The sequence below is a fragment of the Zonotrichia albicollis genome, chromosome 6 (assembly GCF_047830755.1).
Source record: "Zonotrichia albicollis isolate bZonAlb1 chromosome 6, bZonAlb1.hap1, whole genome shotgun sequence".
NCBI classification, from domain to species: Eukaryota; Metazoa; Chordata; class Aves; order Passeriformes; family Passerellidae; genus Zonotrichia; species Zonotrichia albicollis.
In genome coordinates, this window is record NC_133824.1 from 5465463 (window position 1) to 5485065 (window position 19603).

Sequence of the window (19603 nt, forward strand, 5' to 3'; positions counted from 1 at the left end):
AAGCGCCGCCCCGGCCCCGCCGCCCGCGCGGGCCCCGCAGCTGCGTGCGCGCTCGCGGCGGTGGCCGGGTCGGCGCCGCCAGGGGGCGCCGCGGCCGCGCGGCCGTTAACGGGCGGGGCCGGGGCGGCTCCGCCGGCGGGCGCGCGCTGCGCCCCGGGCCCGTGTCCCGGGCGGGGCCCCGCGGGGAGCGCGGGCGGCAGCGGCGGGGCCGTTTCCCCGCCCGAGCTGAGGGACGGATGGACGGGCGAGCGCCGGGCTGCGGCTGAGCCTTGGGACGTGGGCAGGGTCGGCGCGTTTGAGTGTTTCGGTTCAGCTGTTATCGGCACGTGGGAACATTTCCCTCTCCTCCCTTTATTCCTTTGGGAAGCCCTTTGGAGGGCGGTGTGTTCCCCGCCGCCGTGCACGGAGGTGCGTACGGACACTCCGGGGCTTGCGGAGCGCCCGCTCCCGGTGCCGCCGGCAGCCCGGCCCGAAGGCACGGCCGGGGGGCGATCAGCGGCCGGGCCATGAGCTCGCTTACCGAGAAACAGCGTTTAAAATAAGTGAAGCGTTACAGTTCAATCACCGCGCGAAATTCCAGTGCGTGAAGCGACCCCCTCATTTAAACTACCAAGTGTAGGTATCTGCCTTAGTTATTAACACGTTAATAATCCGTCCCCGAACTTCGGTGCTCCCCAGAACCTTTCCAGCAGCCACGCAGCAGCTCCGCGCTCCAGTCACGCTCCACTTCCTTCCCTTCTGCCAACCGCTGCAGGACATCCCTTCCTTACCCCATCAGGGAACCGCAGCGTGCAGAGGTGCCGAGGGAAAAGTAGCGCTCGTATATTACATGTGGTTATTGGCTTTGCAGGGGGTCAGGCGTAAATCAGGAGCAGAATTTGCCAAGACGCAGCTGCCTGTCTTGATGTGAACAAGCAGATGTCATGGGTAGGAGATGCGGAGCTGTGGGCTGAGTAATTGTAAAATGTTCTCTACAGGCGGCCAGAAGTCCTTCAAAGGGACTGTGTTATCTACAGTCAGACATTAGTGTGCTGGTGTCTCTACTAGTATGTTCATCTTTAAAAAAAAAAAAAAAAAAGGAAGTCTTGGATTATACAAAGTAAATTAGTACCACTGAAAGTGAGGGTTTTAAAACGAGTCTCACTGGCCTTTTGTACTCAGGGCAAGATTATCTCCTCTTCCTCACTCCTCCTTTTCTTCCAGCTGTTATATCACTTTTCCTTCCCCTTTTCCCCTCTGCACTACAATTGCAGATTTGCCTCATAAGTATTTCCAAGGCTGCTGCAAGTATACATTCCATTGTAACCTTCACTTCACTCTCAGCACACCATTGCTTTGTTTGCTCATATACCAACTTGCCACGATATAAAAACTGATAAAAGGTTCCTGCTAATAAATACTTTCTTTTTCTAACTCAGCATCAAGTACTTTTTTCTTCTACCTCCTCATCGAGTGTTCTCCAAGTTAGCCTAGTCCAAGTCTCAAGACACCAGTACTGAGCTTTGCCCTACTGATGAGATTAGGAAATACTTTCCTAGTAACTATTAGAAATAGCAACAAATTTACTTGCAGAGATGTGGAATTTCCTTCTCTCCAGTCATGCTCAGCACTCCCATTTTAACAAACTATAAGATGTAGTTTATCATGGCAAAATTCTCACAAACTGAAAGGCTGTTTTTAGATCCTGTAAAGAGATTTCCAGAACTCTGCATATAAATTTTGCCTCTCTGTTTATAGCTGGAAGGACAAGTGTACCAGCGTGGGAAAAATGGTTCTGTAGTTTTTAAGAACAAGATTTCAAAATTAGAATGAAGTCTCTCTAGTCCCTCCATAAAAGTTACATGTAATAAAAAAAAAAAAAGAATGGCGAGTCATTATGGTATACTTTTCTATTTTTTTAGGAGAAATACATCACTCAGTTATACTTTATATTCTAAGCCTGCATAGAGAAGATAATCATGTCACTTACATGTTAGACATGCACTCAGTCCTGCTCTTGAATTCCCATCAGAGCTGACATTGGCATCAGAGCACCTGGGACTGGGCCTGAGTGGATTATTTTGAGTGAAGGGCTTTTTTTGGTTAGTGTAAAATGAGCTTTGTCAAATACAAGAACAAAGTCACAAGTCTCTCTTGTTTATTGAGATAAAATTTTTGGTTCAGGTCAGCGATAATAGTTAAATAATCTTGCACAACCTTGTTTCATTTTTGTGGCTTCCTTTTTTTCTTACTGCAAGCAATTATATAACTTCAGAAAAGACATTTTCAAGTTTGTAAGTATCACAACCACCACATTGTAATTGTGTTCTCTTTATCCTGAATGAGATGATCTGCTTAACTTACATTATTTTCCATTAACAGCTTGACTAAAAAATACAGCAACAAGGAAAAGTAAAGACCTGAAAGCTGCCGAGTGAAAAGGTGTTTAAAAGAAAACTTTGTCCCCTATCCAAATAGCAACAGAATTTTCCCCCTTATTAATCTCTTATCTTTCTGCCCTATGCTCCCCATGCTCAGAATCCAGTTTGTTTCCTAGACACACTTAAAAAGCAAGGCATAAAAAGGTTTGATTTAAAAAATGTAAACCATCCATTTGAAATAAAAGTTATTTTTAAGCATCTCTAACAAGTGTTTAGGAATATATATTCTTATATTCTATTATTGTATTCTGTAAGCTCTGGATTTAGCTGTTTTATTGTGTGGGGGGGAGGGGGTGAGGGTGTTTTTCCCTGCTTTCTTCCCTAAAATCTGCTGCAGGAAACTGTATTCCACCATCTGTCTGCAGAAACCAGATTTCCACTTTTCACATGTACACACCCACCAGCACTGTTTTATCTCCACTCTCTGTTCTTGCCACTGCAGAATTCCTGGTAGTAGTTTCAGGTGCCAAGCACACCTGACTGAAAGAACAAAATGTCATGGGTTTTCTCCTGACAAACCCAGCTTCTGCTCTCCTCACAGCCTTCCTTTCTTTTGGATTGAACTGACTCACATACCAGCTTTTCTTAGCACTGGAATGTGCAGGGAAAACCTCAGGATTCAAAGAGATGGCAACTTCAAAGCCAGCACAAACAGTGTAGTAGTTCTGTACAGAAATCATTTGGACAAGTTAGAAAGCTACAGGTTACTGAGAAGAGGAGAAGTCACCTCTTTTCCTTTTGCTGCAATGCTTTAAAAATTGAATGCCATCCACATTTACCTGAGCCAGTACCATGCACAGGAAAAGGAAGGCAGGAGAAGAAAGGAGAGGAAGGAAAAAGAAAGCATGATTCATGCTCTCAAAGACATTTCTTACACCTCTGAACTTCCTTCCTTCAGCTTTTAGCTTTTACATGTACTTGGCATGAAGTACTACAGAAGATTGTATCTGCTGGGTTCTCATTTTAGGGTGAGAAGGTACATCTGTGTAAGGAGTAGAAAGTTCTGCAGGCAGGTTATGCCACCATGTGCACTGATGGCATACAAGGACAATTTGAAAAATCACATTTTGTTTCAATTAACCCCAGAGAATTCTGAGCAGAATGAGAGACATTGACTTTCTCAGTTTCACAGGATTACAGAACAGCAGAACTGAGATTGCAAGGGATTTCTAGATAAATTCTAGTCCAAGCCCCAGCTCAAAAGTAGGGTCAAATGGAGCAAATTGTTATGAGTTGTGTTCAGCAGAGCTTTTAATATCTCCAATAATGGTGACTCCACAGCCTCTCTGGCCAACTTGTTCCCGTGTTTGACTGAATGAAACTCTTATGTTCGATGAAAACTGTCTGTGTTGCCAATTTGTGCCTGTAGCTTAATGTCCTTTCACTGGGCACCACTAGAACAGCTAATTTTTTCTTTTTAATTTTAAATTTTATTTATAATTTTATTTTGCAATTCCTGGAATGCTTAAAGCATTTGTTAAATGCAGAACTACCTGCAGAGAAATCAGCAATGTTGCTCATAGCACAAGAAGATATAGGGTGCTTGGGGCATTGCAGCACCCTGGTTTGGGAGAACTCTTTCCAGCCATCTCTCAGACTCTCAGATATGCTCAGTATAAGTTATCTCTCTCTCTCTCTATATATATATATAAAATACACCATGTATGTGATCAGCAGATAATGGTCAGTACTCAACATCATTAGCCACTCAATCACTATTATGCTTTTACTCTTGTGCATTTTTTTCTTGTGGTGAACTCATTGTTTGCAGCTTCCAGAACTACAGCTGCCACTCCTGTACAGTCCAACTTTGTGTATAGTATCTGGTTGTGTGATGTTTATTTGAAGAGCTGTTTCTTGTTTCATACTACAGAACTAATTGTCCTGACCCTTATCTCAGCTGCACCTAGCCCAAACTAGGTAGCTCTTCTTTTGAAAATAATTACTTGGCAAATACAGAAGTCTGCTGTATTTTAAGAAAAGGAAAGTCACACAAACCAAGTTAATCTTTCACAAAGTACAAGTGAGTTAACAAAATGATCAATGCTTGTTTTCTAAATATTGGAGTAATTTTTGTGGGTTTTTTTTACTGTTATTCCTACGCTCCTCATTTTATACCAAAACAAAGGGAACACATTTAAAGTGTGAAACTTGTGAAATAAGTGAGGTTTTCATAGCCAGCATCTACAGCCTTCTCTCTTGCCTCTAGCCAGGTTAACACACCCTTTTCCTGATTTGTTTCACCCAGCCTTTCAAATTCACTGATTTGGAAAATTCTGATATCCTATTTTTCCTTCTGTTTCTCACACAAGCTATTTGCCTAATGTTTAAGAAAAAAAGAAAGATAAGCCCTCCTATTGTAAGCCAACACTGATCACTAAACTGATAATACTTACATATATAGTTAAATACTGGCATGGATAGCTTTTAAGATATTTCTTGCTCTCGTGTAAAGACCAGATAGAAAGTCACTCACTGGAGGAAAAGAAAATGAGTAGTTGGTAATAAAAGGCACTCTTGTTAACACTTCTCAATGACTTATCTAGGACTAATGAGTAAGTCCTGCCAATTCAAGATAGCAGGTTTTCCTTGTTATCTTCATCTAGAATGGCCTATTAATCAATGAAAGCAGGAGAAGTCTTGAAGGAAAAAAAATAAAAAAAACCCAAAACCTAACTCAGGAGGAAATTTAAACTGGAGTTTACAATGCCATTAAAGTAATTCACTAAGTGAAATGCTGATCAGCTGTGCCATCTTTCCAGAGTCCTTCTTCTAGCTCTTTGCAGCACTGCAGGAAATGTGGTTTTAACTTTACCTTTATAGTCCTTCATAATGTATCCTCCTTCATAATTTAGCTTCCTCATCTCCAGCTGATCTGATATTACTGTCACCATGCCTGGCTTTATGGCCCACTAGATTCTGCTACAAATGTCCTTGTCCTCTCTCCTCAGATTGCCAATTAAACATGAAGGAAATCCCTGATCCCAATTTGTGTATGGACTCCTACCAAACACATGTAAAGCTTCATTATGAGCATAAGGTTCTGCTTGCTAACCATGACTAGAAACAAGCAGTGAACTCTGTGTTCACCTCTTTTCTCTGTTTCACTTTCTGGTACTTTTAATAATTATTGTTTTCTTTGCTGTATCACATCCTACTACAGATTCCCCTCTTAGTAGCAAACCAAGCAGCTAACAAAGCTACACCAATTAATTTACTGAGATTTATAGTGCTCTTCTACATTTCTGCTTGTGTTTTGGAGGCTGAGCACAGTGAGGAAGGATTTTCTCTCATCAGTCATCTTGCAGAGTGATGGAGAGAGGGTTTGGAATGCCACCTTTCCAAACTAATTTCGAAGTTATGGTCATTAATCACCCCAGTTTCATTAAACAGGTTTTTGTTCTAAGGACAAGATCATATAATTAGTTTTTCTTGCCATATGAAAGGATACATGAATCAGTGGGACTAATCCTTACTCCAGAAACATTTAGTCCTTTAATTATAAATGAAAAATATAAATAATTTTATTGACTTTTAAACCTGATGATAATAAATGAAGTTTTTGTCCTTCATTCCTGATTTCATGGCTGAGGGTATGAAGCTACCCTTCCAAAAATCCTCAGTCTTCACGAAGTCATATTACACCAACATAGGACATGGGTGGACATATGAATAGTCTGTGTCTCACAAATTGTAGACAACACAAAAAGCAGAAATTTCTGGGGAATGAATACCTGTTAGTTAAGCCAGCATGGAAGGATTTCACACCTTCCAGCACAGGCAATGTATATGAATGCGTGTCCTACCTGCTCACACTGCTCCCTGGGGCCAGGGAGCAAATCTGCAGCTCCTGTGGATGCTGATTGTCCTGCAAATAGCTGAGCTTCCTATCTCTTGTCCTGCATATGCATCCCCCTGGGTTACAGACCTGGTGCTGCAAAGTGTCAGCCCTCAGCTTCTACTGAAGTCATCAGACAGATCCCAGGAGCACTAAGGAAGATGTAGCCCTAGAGTTAATATTACGTTTTAAACCGAAAATAGATTGAAATTAACAAGGTTGAATAAAAATAAATAAGTAAGGTCTAAAATGCTACAAGGAAACCCCAAGGGCAGCTTCTTTCTCTCTCTTTTTTTTTTTTTTTTTTTTTTTTTTTTTTTTTTGTTAAACCAACTTAGCTAGGTTTCCATGAGGAAATAGATACTGTGACTCGACTGACAGTTTGCTAAACTATGAGCAAAATCTTATACTCTTTAGGTATGGGCAAAGCTGATCAATGGTTTTTCTACTACAAGGATTTGTAACTCATCAGAAGAAAGATTGTAATTTTACTTTGAGCATTTATAGTCAAACCCTAGTCCATCTTGGAGGGTCTATATATGTTGCTACAATATAAATGCTAACTAAAAATATTTCTTAAAAATAAAAATAGACTGTGTGACATAATCTTGGGAATTCAGTGCAGTTTGTTATCAAAGTTGTTCTCCAGCTGTTCCCTGCAGAGGCAATTCTTCCTACACATCCACCCTACGTAACACACACAGCGAGACATTTTCAAGTGGCTTTTTTCTTCCTCTACTCAAAGTTTAGTCTCCGACTTCAAGAGGCTGAACAAGTACCCCTCTTAACCCCGTGTCACGCCTATTGTCAGAAGTGAGCTCAGCAGCACTGAGATGAAAGGTTTTTAGTGCATCAGGTTGAAACCTGAGTATCGGGAATTACGTTTGGGAAAGCAGATCTGCGAGGGGGAGCTGCAGTCCAGCGAGCACCGCCAGACAGAGCAGCGACTCCAGTAGGGTGAGCTTTCAGAGGAGAGCGGCATCGAGGTTACAGGGGAAGAGGAGAGGTTTTCTTCAAGGAACCACGTTCTCTCATAATTCTGACAGCTTGTCCACAGTGAACCCCTTAGGTTCTCACACTTGGATAGGAGATTACAAACGTTGTTGTTACTTTCTGTGGTTTAAATTTTTGCTGTAGAATAGAAGCCTGGTTCCCACACTCCACTCAGGAGTTGGTGCAGGATGCAAAGCTTCCTGACATGCCCGGGATTGCAGCGATGGTGGCATAAGCTATCCATGGGGGAAGTAATTATGGTGTGTAACAACAAATACCTCTTGTGAGAGAAAGCAATTGCAAATCCTTTGGACAACATAAACCACTCCGTGGAATAAATTACTTTGTAGAAAGATTATGATTCTTTAGAAAAGCAAAAAAATGTATCACGAGAATAAATATTTATCTAGGAGAGGAAATTGTTTCCATGTGAATTCTGCAGGAGCGATCTGTATACGTTATTTACCGGATCACAGTGGTATCATTAGTTGCAGCAGCCCCGCATTTGTTAACCTCCAGACGAAACATTTTTAACTTCATTAAGGACCTATTTCTAAAGGAAGCGAGAACACTCGAGCGCTACCAAACCAAGTCCGTCGCTCTTGCTTAGTGAGCCCTTCCTGAGGCACCCTTCCGGTGATCTCCGTTACCTCGGAGGGGCGGTGGGGCTTGGGTAAGAACGAAAGCCTGAACGAAGGAGGCAGAGCGGGACGGGCGCGAAGCGGAGCGGAGCGGGGCGGAGCGGAGCAGAGCGGGGCGGGGGCGGAGCGGGGCGGGCGCGGAGCAGAGCGGGGCGGGCGCGGAGCGGAGCGGGGCGGGCGCGGAGCAGAGCGGGACGGGCGCGGAGCGGAGCGGGGCGGGCGCGGAGCGGAGCGGGCGCGGTCCGTACCCGCACTGGCGGCGCGCCGGCGGCAGGGGGCGCGCTGCGCTCGCGGCCGGGGCTCGGGGGGCACCGGGGCTATCCCGGCTCCGCTCCCCGCCACGGGCGGGCCGGGATCGCTGCGGGCTCCGTGCCCTGCCTGCCGCGGAACTCTCCTTGGAACCCTTCGATCCGCAGCAGCCCCCCGCCCCAGCTCCTCCTACGGCTCCCGCCCCAGCTCCTCAGCACCCTGGTTTGGTCAGCTCAACTCCAGCATAGCGTTAACCCAATGGAAAGAGAAGTCCAGGGTGACCCCGGGAAGGGTCAGCACAGTGAGATGGGAAAACAAACGAGGTCTTGTTGGCAAGTTGTTTCTCTTGAGCTTACTTCAATGTGGGCGTGTGCTGGCATGGCTCATCTACAAACTATGCTGCCTATGAAAATTTGACTTTGTTCAATGAAGTACGTCACATTGTAAATGTTGACAGTAGTTACATCAGGTCAGAGAGTGATACCCAATTCAAAATGACACCAAAATCTTCAAGAAAAAGGCAAATATTATATCTATGTTTTCTTCTGGTAATTTAAGAAGGTCCAATTTATGCAGACAGAGAAGAAAGTAGGCAATGCGGTAACTGAAAATACAAGTCTGTCATGGGACACAAAGCTTTTACTTCAGAGGAGAAACCAACTTATTTAGAGATAAAATTCCCAGACAAATTTATTTATTTTAGTTCCAGAACAACAATCTTAACCAAGATTAGTTGTTGGCAACCACAACAAGAAGAGTTAAGACCTGCACAGCAGGGCAGAATTAATATACCTCAAACTCCCAAGTCTGGCAGTAGTCACTAGTAGATGTATGCAGGTCTTCCTGCTGTATTTACTCTGTCACCTGTCCTTTCCATGAGCAGAAGAAAGTAACTGGGTTGCATAGCAGAAATGCATTTATGTTGGGAAGCCAGCTGATGGAGAAGCACCTTTGAGTGAGGAAGGGTGAGTCTGCCTGGATGTGTGGAGCTGTAGACCAGTATGTCTTGCTTCAGAGCTGTACATTGTACACCATTTCCACAGTGGAGCAAAGGATTTTTGTCTTTTTTACACTGGGATGCTGGAGATTAGTGTGATGTGTGCTTAAAACTATGTAAATTAGATATTTTGATGGTACCTTGCACAGAGTCACCAATTGTGCTCTTCCTCCTGAGTGTGTTAGGCATTTCCCTCAGTTAGACTTCCCAATAGTTCCCAGAAATCCCAAACAAGTATGGGAAATTAAATAAGAAAGAGAGCTGAGAGAACAGCTCTCTTTCTTATACAGCTGAGAGAACCCAACCGTGTGAAGCACATTTGAACTGTGTGAAGTGTAGTGACTTGTGAATCTGTAGAGTTCACAGCCATTACGCTATTCATTAAAAAGGCTATTATTGCTAGGTGCCATTAACATCCCTCCCTCCCTTTTCCATTGTGAATGATTTTACTAGGATGCTGTAAAACTAAGGATGCCAAGTGGTCAGAACTGGGTAATACTTTTGCCAGTTCTAGAAGACAATCTAAAGCTGGTGTTTCTTGTTTGTCTGGCGTCCACAATTACTCTTGAATTAGTATTATTTATTTGGCTTTTTATAGAAATATAAAGCATGAAGTTGTGTTCTCAAAACCAAATGCCAACTCACTGGAGACAGAAAAGTTTTCTGTTCTTCTTATGTGGTCAGGTTGAGTACACAGTAATGAGCTACATGAAGGAGATGCTGTTTGCCTACAAAGGAGATATTAAGTTTCCATGTGTAACTTACCATAATGCAGTAGCACTGTCCTATTGGACAAGCCTTGGGGTGAAGTCATATTTGTTTTCTTTGTAACTGCATGGACTGCCTCACTAATTTCTTTTTTAGTCACCTTCAGCACCCATGAGCAGGAAGTGACAGAAGGGTGTCATCACATTTAGTGTCTCTGGCTTCTCCACGGGTACTGCCAACACACCAAAACATTTCAGCCAATTAAAGGTTTAGGCTGAGATACCCATGCATCTGCTCTCTGAACAATCCATTTATTCTGGAAACACGTAATAACCTTAACTTGGATTAACAGTCCCTTGTCTGGGTTGGACCCTGCAACTTCATGGGCAAGCACCAAACTTGTTCTGGAGCAATAGTGAAGAAACCATTGTACTTGGAGCTGAGCTGAAACAGCAAAATGGTTAAACTCCTGCTCCTGCTGCAGGTAAAACTGTTTCCCTTTACACCATAGTCCTTCCACTCAACCTGCTCTGCACTTTCATGATTCAAGGGTTTACATTTAAAGCTGGAAGAGAGCATCCAAAGGAGGGCAACAAAGACAGTGCAGAGCCTTGAGGAGAAGCTGTGTGAGGAGCTGCTGAGATCACTTGGTCTGTTCAGCCTGGAGGAGACTGAGGGGAGACCTCACTGCAGTTACAGCTTCTTCTTGAAGGGAAGAGGAGGGGAAGGCACTGACCTCTGCTCTGTGGTGACAGTGACAGGACCCGAGGGAAAGACCTGAATTTGTGTCAAGGGTGGTTTAGGTTGGATATTAGAAAAAGATTCTTCTCCCAGAGTGTGGTTGGGCTGGAACAGCTTCCCAGGGCAGTGGTCAAAACATCAAGCCTGGCAGAGTTCAGAAAGTGGACAATGCTCTTAAACACATCATGAGACTCTTGTGGATGGTCCTGTGCAGGGCCAGGAGCTGGATTCAATGGTCCTTGCTTGTCCCTTCCAACTCAGCTTCTGTGATTTAGATAGGGGAAAAAAAAAACCTAACTAAAAAAAGCCTCCTAAAGTTTCATTGATGGTGGTTTTTAGCCCTTGGTGTCACTGTTCTACCAAGACATCTTAAATAGTTCCACTAGGCTAATATAAGAGCTGATAGTGTTGCCAGTGTTTGTAGGCAAAAATTCCTCCTGAGAAATATTTACACCTCATATTTTCAAGGCTGCTTTTTTGTCCCTTTTAAGTTCCATCTGTAATAGGGATTTTTAAGGGTAGGATGGAATAGGGAATTCTAGAGACTTTCATATTGAAACAGAATAAAACAAAATTGGAGCTGATCCGCATGTGATGTTGTTGTTGGAAGGACTAATGATAGGGATAGGTATAATGAGTGAAGATGGACAGGAGGTCAGGTATGGACTTGCAAAAGAACATAGTAGAAACAAGGGCAGCACTTTAATTTTGGGTTTTGTGTGTAGAAACATCACTGTGTAACATGGAACTCTGTGAATCAGAGAGGCACATAAGGTTACCTTAGTTTTCAGGTTAGTAATCCCTTTGCCTGGCTTTGTTACCAGGGTAGCAGTGACATTTCCTGCTGCTCCAGCAGGGACAGTACCTGGGAAATGGGCCGCAGACTATCAGGAGTGAAGTGTTCTACAGCCGAGGGCTGGATTCTGCCGGGACAGCTCACGGAGATTGTCAGAGCGCCAAGGAAATGTATGTCAATCGTTGGTCGCCTTTGCACTGTTCTAGGTCTTCCACCCCTGGGAGGAGCTCACTCAGCTGTGTTTTGCCCTAATCCGCGGGTGTGCTTAGGGCTCTGTCTCTGGATTTATGGCGTTTGGACTACCTTTGCTTTCCAAAAGCTGTGTCTGGAAGCGCCCGGGGTCCTGCAGCGCTGGAGTTCCCCTTGTGCTCTGGATCCGCCCGGGGCAGCGATGGATGCGGTGGCTGTGCTGGGGATCCCCCTTGCCCTGCCCGCCGCTCACACCTCTCCTGGCTGCAGCCTTCGAGGTGCCTGCAGCACGGCGAGCCTCGGCCGCCCGTCCCGTGTCCCGAGCCAGCCTCGGGACACCCTCTTCCCGCCGGACTGCCCGGGACATCCCGGAGGGCTCCGCAGCTCTGCCGGCTGCTGCCCCCGAGCGAAGCCGCGGGGCTGTCCCGGTGCGGCGGGGCGGGGGCCGGCGGAGGAGCCGCCCCTCCGCGGGCGCGGAGCTATAAGGGCAGCGCGGAGCTATAGGGACAGCATAAGGGCAGCGCGGAGCTATAGGGACAATATAAGGGCAGCGCGGAGCTATAGGGACAGCATAAGGACAGCGCGGAGCGGGGCGCAGCAGGCGCCATGGGGAACCGGGTCGCCCGCGAGGATTTCGAGTGGGTCTACACGGAGCAGCCCCACACGCAGCGCAGGAAGGAGATCCTGGGTACGGCGGGGAGCCCGGGAGCGGCCGCGGCGGCTCGGGCAGCCGGGCTGGGCTGCGCTGCTGGACGGGAGGGGACGGGCGGAGCGGGGTCGGGGTTCCGCGACGGGAGCGCCGGTGTCGGTGCGGCTCGGGCTGGCGTCCAGGCTGCGGAGGGCGAGTGCCGCAGCCCGGTGGGATGTTGGGTGTGCACCCCGAGGAGCGCAGCGCTCCCAGCTCTCTGCCAAGGGCGGCAGCGGCGGGGATGCCGGGGCCGAGTCGAGCCCGGCTGTGCCGAGCCGGGTCAAGGCTGGCAGTGGGGACGGAGCAGCACGGGCCATGCCCAGCGCCCGCCTGCCCGCACCGAGCCGGGCCAGGGGTGGCAGGGGCCGTGCCCAGCGCCCGCCTGCCCGCACCGAGCCCCGGCAGCGGCCGCTGCCCTCGGTCGGGGGTGCGGGGACCCCGCCGGGTGTGCCCCGGGCGCGGGCTGGGAGCCTCCTGCGGGCACGTGTTCCCTCCCGGTGCCTGGGTACAGCATGGAAGTAAACGGTGTGCGGGTCTGATCTGCTGGAGAACAATGGCAAATCCCGCTGCTTGTCGGGGACAAGGTACACGCCTGTATTTTCGTGCTGTACACGCAGCGCTTATCTGCGCTCAGGAGTGTGGTGGGTTGGCAGGCTTGTTTTTGTGGAAGAATTTGGGCTATTCCGAAGATCGTTTTCGAGAATAACTGATGATTCAGAATTGTCACAGAGTACTGTTGCGTATCTCTTAAAAACACATTTTCAACTTTTTATTAATAAAAGAGATTTTGATTTCCCCCCCCGCTTTTCATTTGGGTGGGTTGGGCATTTTGTTTTCTTCCCTCTTATGAGTAGGATGAAGTTTAGAAAGAACTTTCATAAAAAGGCAGTGGAACTTCTGTCTCAGTTGCTACACAAGGTATATAGTAATTAGGTGCAGTTCTCTCACTCCCCCACAATCTTACAGATTAATCCAGGATTAATCTAAATTACAAAAACATTTCCGGTATAGTTGCAGTGGTGGAATATCCACGTCCAGGTTTGAATGGCATCCAAGAATAATTATTTTACTATGTAATCATGATAGTCAAATTACATCAGTATAGCAAATGATGCTTCTTGCTGTTGTGCTCCTCATCCCTTCAGTCAAGGGGACAACATTTTGGTGAGCTAAGGGTGGGAGGGTGTGTGGAGGGTCTCTGCCCTTGCTGCTTGCTTGTGGTTTTGGTTGTGCTGTAGAATGGAGAGCGCAAACCATGATGGAGTTGTTGCAGCAAACTCTTTTCAGGACTCTTCAGCAGCACACTTGCAGAGGTTTTGCCCACCCCCTCTTTGAGTTAAGAACAAGCAGTTGGAATCAAGGTCCATCTCCTTCTTTACAGCTTCCCCTGCCCCAGCTGTGGGAGTGGAAGGAAGGGCAGAGAGAAATACAACATGGAAAGAGAGATATGAGTGATCTGTGTCTGATAAGGCAGAATGGACTTTAAATGTCTATAATGATCCTCACTCTGTTATTCAAAGCATAAAGTCACCTAGTATTCAGAGTATATAGTTACCAAAGTGTTTAGTGTCTGCTAAGTTGGAGTACACAGCAAGAATCTTAAATACATATGAACAAATATCTATAAAAATCCATGTATTTTACATTTTTGTGTACAACAATGCCTTGGGGACAGCATTCCATGCTGGGAAAGGAATTATTTCCTTCCCAATAGGTTAATGATTTAGTTGCTAAGCACCGAAACTTGATGGTTCTCTGGGCTGCAGCTTTTAAAAAATGTTGGTCTCTCTCAGGCACGGCTACTTGGATTTAAATACAAATGGAAATTATCTGTCAGAAAAAAAAAAAAAGGGCCAACTGACAAACACATAAGGCAGTTTCTTTCTACGTAAGTGGTGTTTCCTGGGCTGTTGTCCCAATATGTTCCTATAGAGCATCTGACAGATAAAAAAAGTTCATCACAAATTTGTTTGTCCTGGCTTTAGAGTTCATAGCCCAGGTGTCTGTAAGGCTTTTGTAGTCAGTGACTGTGTGTGAATGAGAGCTCCCTGAGTCCAGTCTCCCTGCCGTGGACAGGGACATCCTTTGGTAGCTCAGAGCCCCATCCAACCTGTCCTTGAGCACTTGCAGGGATGGGCCATCCCAGCTTCTCTGGGCAGCCAGCTCCATTTAGCCACAGAGCTGTGAGCAGTGTTTGTCAGCTGGGCTGGCTGGAAATTGGCTTTGTGGCAGGACACTGCTGCACTAGATGAGGGTTGCCATTCCTAAAGGCTGTAATTATACCAACAAATAGACCAATATTTTGCACAAGGGAGAGGAGATATTGTCTCTCTTATCTCTTTGTAGTCTCTAGGTATTAAAATGTAGCTTGTGCTTAGTACTGTCTGTGTGCAACTGCTTCTGACTTAGAGTGGAGATCTCTTGCCAAGCTGGCACTTGGACCCTGATCACGTTATACATGTTCCTGAACACGTTATTCACGCTTTGCAGTTTATGAAATGGAATGGTTTCATTGCTATTCTCTCCCTGTCTTGTTTATGAAAAGCCTGTTACTGCCTTGTGTCAGGACTGGGATTTGTGTAATGCTGCAGTAAACTCTGTTAGGGAAAGATCTGGTTAAAAACTTCCTGATGGAAAAGTTTGTTCATCTAGATCTGCTTAGCCTTTCTGTATAGTTACAAAAATGCAATTAGATATAACCAAGAGAGGGCATCTAGTAGAAATAGGATTTCTACTTTTTGTCAGTAAGGATTTCGTGGACTGAAAGACTTGGAGAAACTTTGCTCTTGCTCAGGCGGAAGTGTTGATGTCTTTTCACTCTTGACAGATGAAAAAATCATTGCTTAAATGCAGGTAACACCATAATCATACAATGTCTGGTCATTTCACCTGCAAACAATTTCCCAAATGCAAGCAATGAGCAATATGTTGTGACATGGGAAGAGTGAGATCACATTTATGCCATGGCTGGATCTAACTTTTGATAAAATTGGTGTAAGTTAGACAGAAAATGTCTTGCCTCGCAGGATCCTTAGGGAAGCATTTGTTTGCTGCTGAGGATGAGAGATGAATCAGTGTTGCACGGGATAGACCAGGAACATCTCAATATGACCTAACATACAAGAATGCTTAATAGTTATGTAATTAGTTTTTGGCAAGTTATTTTGGAGTGGAGATTGTGCAAGTGTTTTATGTGTACTTTATCCTGTAGAAAGGCTGAGATGTTAGCTCATGGGTGTAGGTAGAACAGAATTAAAAAGCCAAAATCCATTTTATTTTAGTATTTAGCTGATCCGAGTATAGTTCCAGTTCTGAACTGGAACTATAGAGATTAGAGATTAGAGATTAATCTGCTCTTTCTTCCAGCTGTCTCTTTTTAAATCTCATTTTTATGGAAATTCTGATAAGTTGTACCTACTGAAATATACAATATATTATGTCCCTAGCTTAAATCACAGCTCTGAATACATGTTCTTCTGGCGAAGAAATGATGTTTGCCTTCTATTCTGCAGTGTGGGGCACAGTGCTGCCCCTGACTGTGAGCACCCAGGAGAGCTGCTGTCCCAGTGCTCATGCCACTCCCCTGTGGGCATCACCTTTGAAATAAATCACATGGGCAGAAAATCACTGATTTAGGCATTTGTGGTCTTCCATGGGAAATGTATTAAGTACAACCCAAGGATCCAGCTTAGTCCATATCGCAGATTTTTGTTTCAGAAGGAGCTGGAAACCCTCCTTCTAGCATTCCTACATCCTTTTACTCTGCACTAATAAACAAATGTAAGCAAGCAGGTTACAGCTGCTGGCATAGTGATATGCTGACATCATCCACCTCTGTTGACACCAGCAGAGTGGCACCGCTGCTTTCTCTCTACTTTTCCACTACTTTCCCTCTGGTGGCCACTGCTGGGTGGCCCACTGCCCTTGGACCAGCTAGCATTAGATATTTAGAAGCTCATGAGTGACAAATACAAGACACTTGTCCTTTCACAGTGAACATATAAAACTTCAGTGTAATTAGCTGGGCCCAAAAATGTTTCTTATTATTTTGTGTAGCGGAGGGGCTTTTTCACAGGAGACTCTGAAAAACCAGAAGGTGTTGTCATGTATATCGTCCTCTGTATATCCTACCTGTGTCTTGACTAATGCATTGTTTGAATTAATAAAGGAATTAATAATAGGGTCATATAATATATTGAGTACCAGGTACATCATTAACTAGATCAGGTTGTTCAGAGCCCCAGCCAACCTGTCCTTGAACGTTTCCAGGGATGAGGCATCTGCAACCTCTCTGGGCAACCTGTGATAGTGTTTTACCACCCTCATTGTAAAAAATCTTTTCCTTATGTCTAGATTAAATGTCTCCTCTTTTAGCTTGGAATTGTTACTCCTTGACCTATCACAACAAGCCCTACTAAACAGTCAGTTTGGTTTCATTCCTGTAAACCGCCATTAGATGTTGAAAGGCAATAAAGTGTTCCTAAAGCCTTTTCCTCTCCAGGCTGAACAGCCTGCATTCTCAGCTCTCTCAGCCTTTCCTTACTGGAGAGGTGCTCCAGCGCTCTGACAATTTTCAGCCCTCCTCTGGACTTGCTCCAACTCATCCATGCCATTCTCTGGGGATTTGGGTGTGCTGTGCTTTTATAATCAGGTTTTTGAGCTGAACTGCTACAAGGCAAAGCACTATAATGTTAGTAAACTGTCTTTGTTTTGTGTATTTATTTGGTACAAATACCAGCTGCAGCATAGGACATGGAGCAGTGAAGCTTACATCCTGTGCCTGGTGTCTCTTTTATCTGTTGTGGCAGGGACTCATAATCAATACAATGCAGTCCAGGACAGCAGTATCACAGATTTTTTTTTTCCTACTTCCCTTTAATAAACCTTCTAAGTGACTTATGCTGAGGAGTGTGTCCACTTTGACTGTATCAGTATGCTGCAAGGAAAAGGAAGGAAAATTAAGAAATGAAATTTCTTCACTTTCTACTACTAGTTTCTCATGGATGTGGGCAAGGCTGCTGCTTCTTTAAACCTCCATCACCACTGTCTCTGTGGGCAGCTCCTGCTCTTGTTCACTTTTAAATCCCATGTGTACCAAAATATCCAAGTGTGAAGTATGTGGTGTCACATCAATGAGAAATTGTGTCTGGTGCCATCACTGGGTTATCTCAGGGACAGGATCAGTAGGACAGAGGATGAGTAAGAGCTCAGAACAAGGTATTTGCTGTCTCCTGAGGAGGAGGAACAGCAGGACCTGGCAGCCAATGGCCTGTCCAGGAACAATTGCTCCAGCCCTAACTGAGGATTACTCTAGGGCCATGGTGAGTGCTTTGGATCTCCAGAGAGAAGCATCAATGGAACACAATGAGTCAGATTAATTTGTCAGTTTAGGCACTTGGTGAGTGAGACCTGCCCCTTAAAGGATGCATAGAACCGTGGAGTCATCTCTGTGAAAAGGTTATTCAGTAAATGTGTTGTTTCAGAATTGTGAACCCTTCTGAAAATATACTTGCAGCATTTATTCTCTCTTGGCTTGTCAGAGTGGGGAATGCTGTCTCGCCATCATGGAGCTGCCTGGGCAGAGTTACTGACTACATTTACCTATTGTACTAAAGTTTCTGTGCTGCTTTGGCAGTGTGCTGACCTCAGAGACAGAAAAGTCATCCTTGTGCACTGCTGTACATGTACACCAGTGTCCCCACCCTCTCAGCAGGACAGTGGCTCAGTCTGGACAAGAACTCAGACGAGAAGCAGCACACATGGGTAACCTCTCTGCTGGCCTGAGCTAACAGACCTCCTCAGTGGGCTGGAGGCTGGAAGATGTGCTGTGCAGACACCACAGCAGCTGGGTCTCTCCTGTTCTCATTGTACTATAAAGGGCAAAACTTGGTCCCATGCAGTCACATAGCTGCAGGTGTTGTGTCCTGTCCTGTCTTGTGTGTCCATGCCTTCATCCACCCCCTGCCCGAGCCATGGTTTCTCTGTGAGGAGAAACCTGAATTTTTCCACACCATGGTTTCATGCCTTTATCAGTATTAATGAAAAACAGCCACAGTATTGTGGTTTGACTAGTATGCAAAAATTTACTGTTGGAGTTAATCATGTGTTGAATTTAATATTAAACTCTGGCAAGTTACTTAATAGCTGTCACCTGTGATAAGTGCAACCTGCCTGCATTGCTGCTTGCACACACCTGCTCTGGAACATTTTAAATGGAATCCGCAGGCCTTGTTGGCTGCCACAGAAAGAAATAGGTCAAAACCTTCCATTATTTTCAAATGACAGTATGAAGCATCTCTAAGCAATTTTCACATCCCATTAAATTTTTTTTTTTTTTTTTGAGGAGGTGTCATTGTGGCCTCAATTTGAGCAGGCTGAGGAGCAGATTTGGTTGTTTTACATTTCATCTCTTCTGGTGACTGCAGTAACTTACCTCTGCCAGCCACATCATCTGACAACATTTGAAGTGACTTGGCTTATTAAAGCATTCTCTGTCTTTTGGACAGATGCCCCTAAGAATGAGATTAAGCTACATAAAACTGCATGCCTGGAACAGTCTTTCTGACCAGGCTGTTATATTCTTGTACTTTAGAGTAAACTTTGCATAAGCAGCTCTGTGTGTAAAACTAAAATATCTATTCAGGTACTAGAGAATAATTTTTGGCATGTTAACTTTATTGGTGTGAAAAATATAATTTCAAGAGTGGTAAAAACCACAACAAAAAACAAAACAGCAAAACAAAAAAATCCCTGGAGTTTCTGGAGATTTTTGTCAAAATATTTGTCAGACTTTAGAAAGACATGAACTTTCACTACAGCTTTCACAGCACTTAGAAAATCTCTCTCTTGCCTGAATACTCCTCATGGTGACTTTGGCCTCCTTATCCTCAGAAGATTTGAGTATATCTCCTTTGTCCTCATCTTACATAGCACTTTTCTAATCTTTGAAATCTCTAATTTCTGTCAAGATGAGCTGAAGTTGGCCAAGAGGCTCAAGGGTTATTGGAATGGTTGCAGAGCATGACCACATTAACCTGCTTCTTTAAGCAGCACTTCATCTTTTTGACTTTCTGTAAACTTCTCAGGGTTCACTTCTACAAAAACCTCCTCTGCATCCAGCACTCAATACCTGCCACTGCTTTCAAGGTCACATAAATTACATGTATTGTCTCCAGCCTTTGTTTATAGTAGACACAGCTGCATAGATGCAGATCATTGTAATCTTGATTTTATTGTATTGGTATTATACTGGGACAGTCTTGTGATGTTTACTTTACTATTCATAAAATGTGCCCATGAAACTCACAGGGACACTGTGTAACCTCAGGGTTCAGTATGAATGA

The 19603-nt window shown here is 44.9% G+C and overlaps 1 protein-coding gene across 4 annotated transcripts in view; it reads left to right on the top strand.

The window, feature by feature from the left end:
* The window catches only part of DEGS2 (delta 4-desaturase, sphingolipid 2), a 36177-nt gene that overhangs the window by 2084 nt on the left and 14490 nt on the right, over window positions 1–19603 (top strand). The window contains exon 1 of one of the 4 annotated variants that reach the window (XM_074542355.1): window positions 11314–11553. The exons of 2 other annotated variants lie outside the window; for them this stretch is intronic. In XM_074542355.1, coding sequence (XP_074398456.1) covers window positions 11460–11553 — 94 coding nt within the window. In that variant the 5' untranslated portion in view covers window positions 11314–11459. Of the gene's footprint in view, window positions 1–11313; window positions 11554–11815; window positions 12261–19603 lie in introns of those variants that run through there. One more of the 4 variants, XM_005483214.4, reaches the window with a different exon arrangement.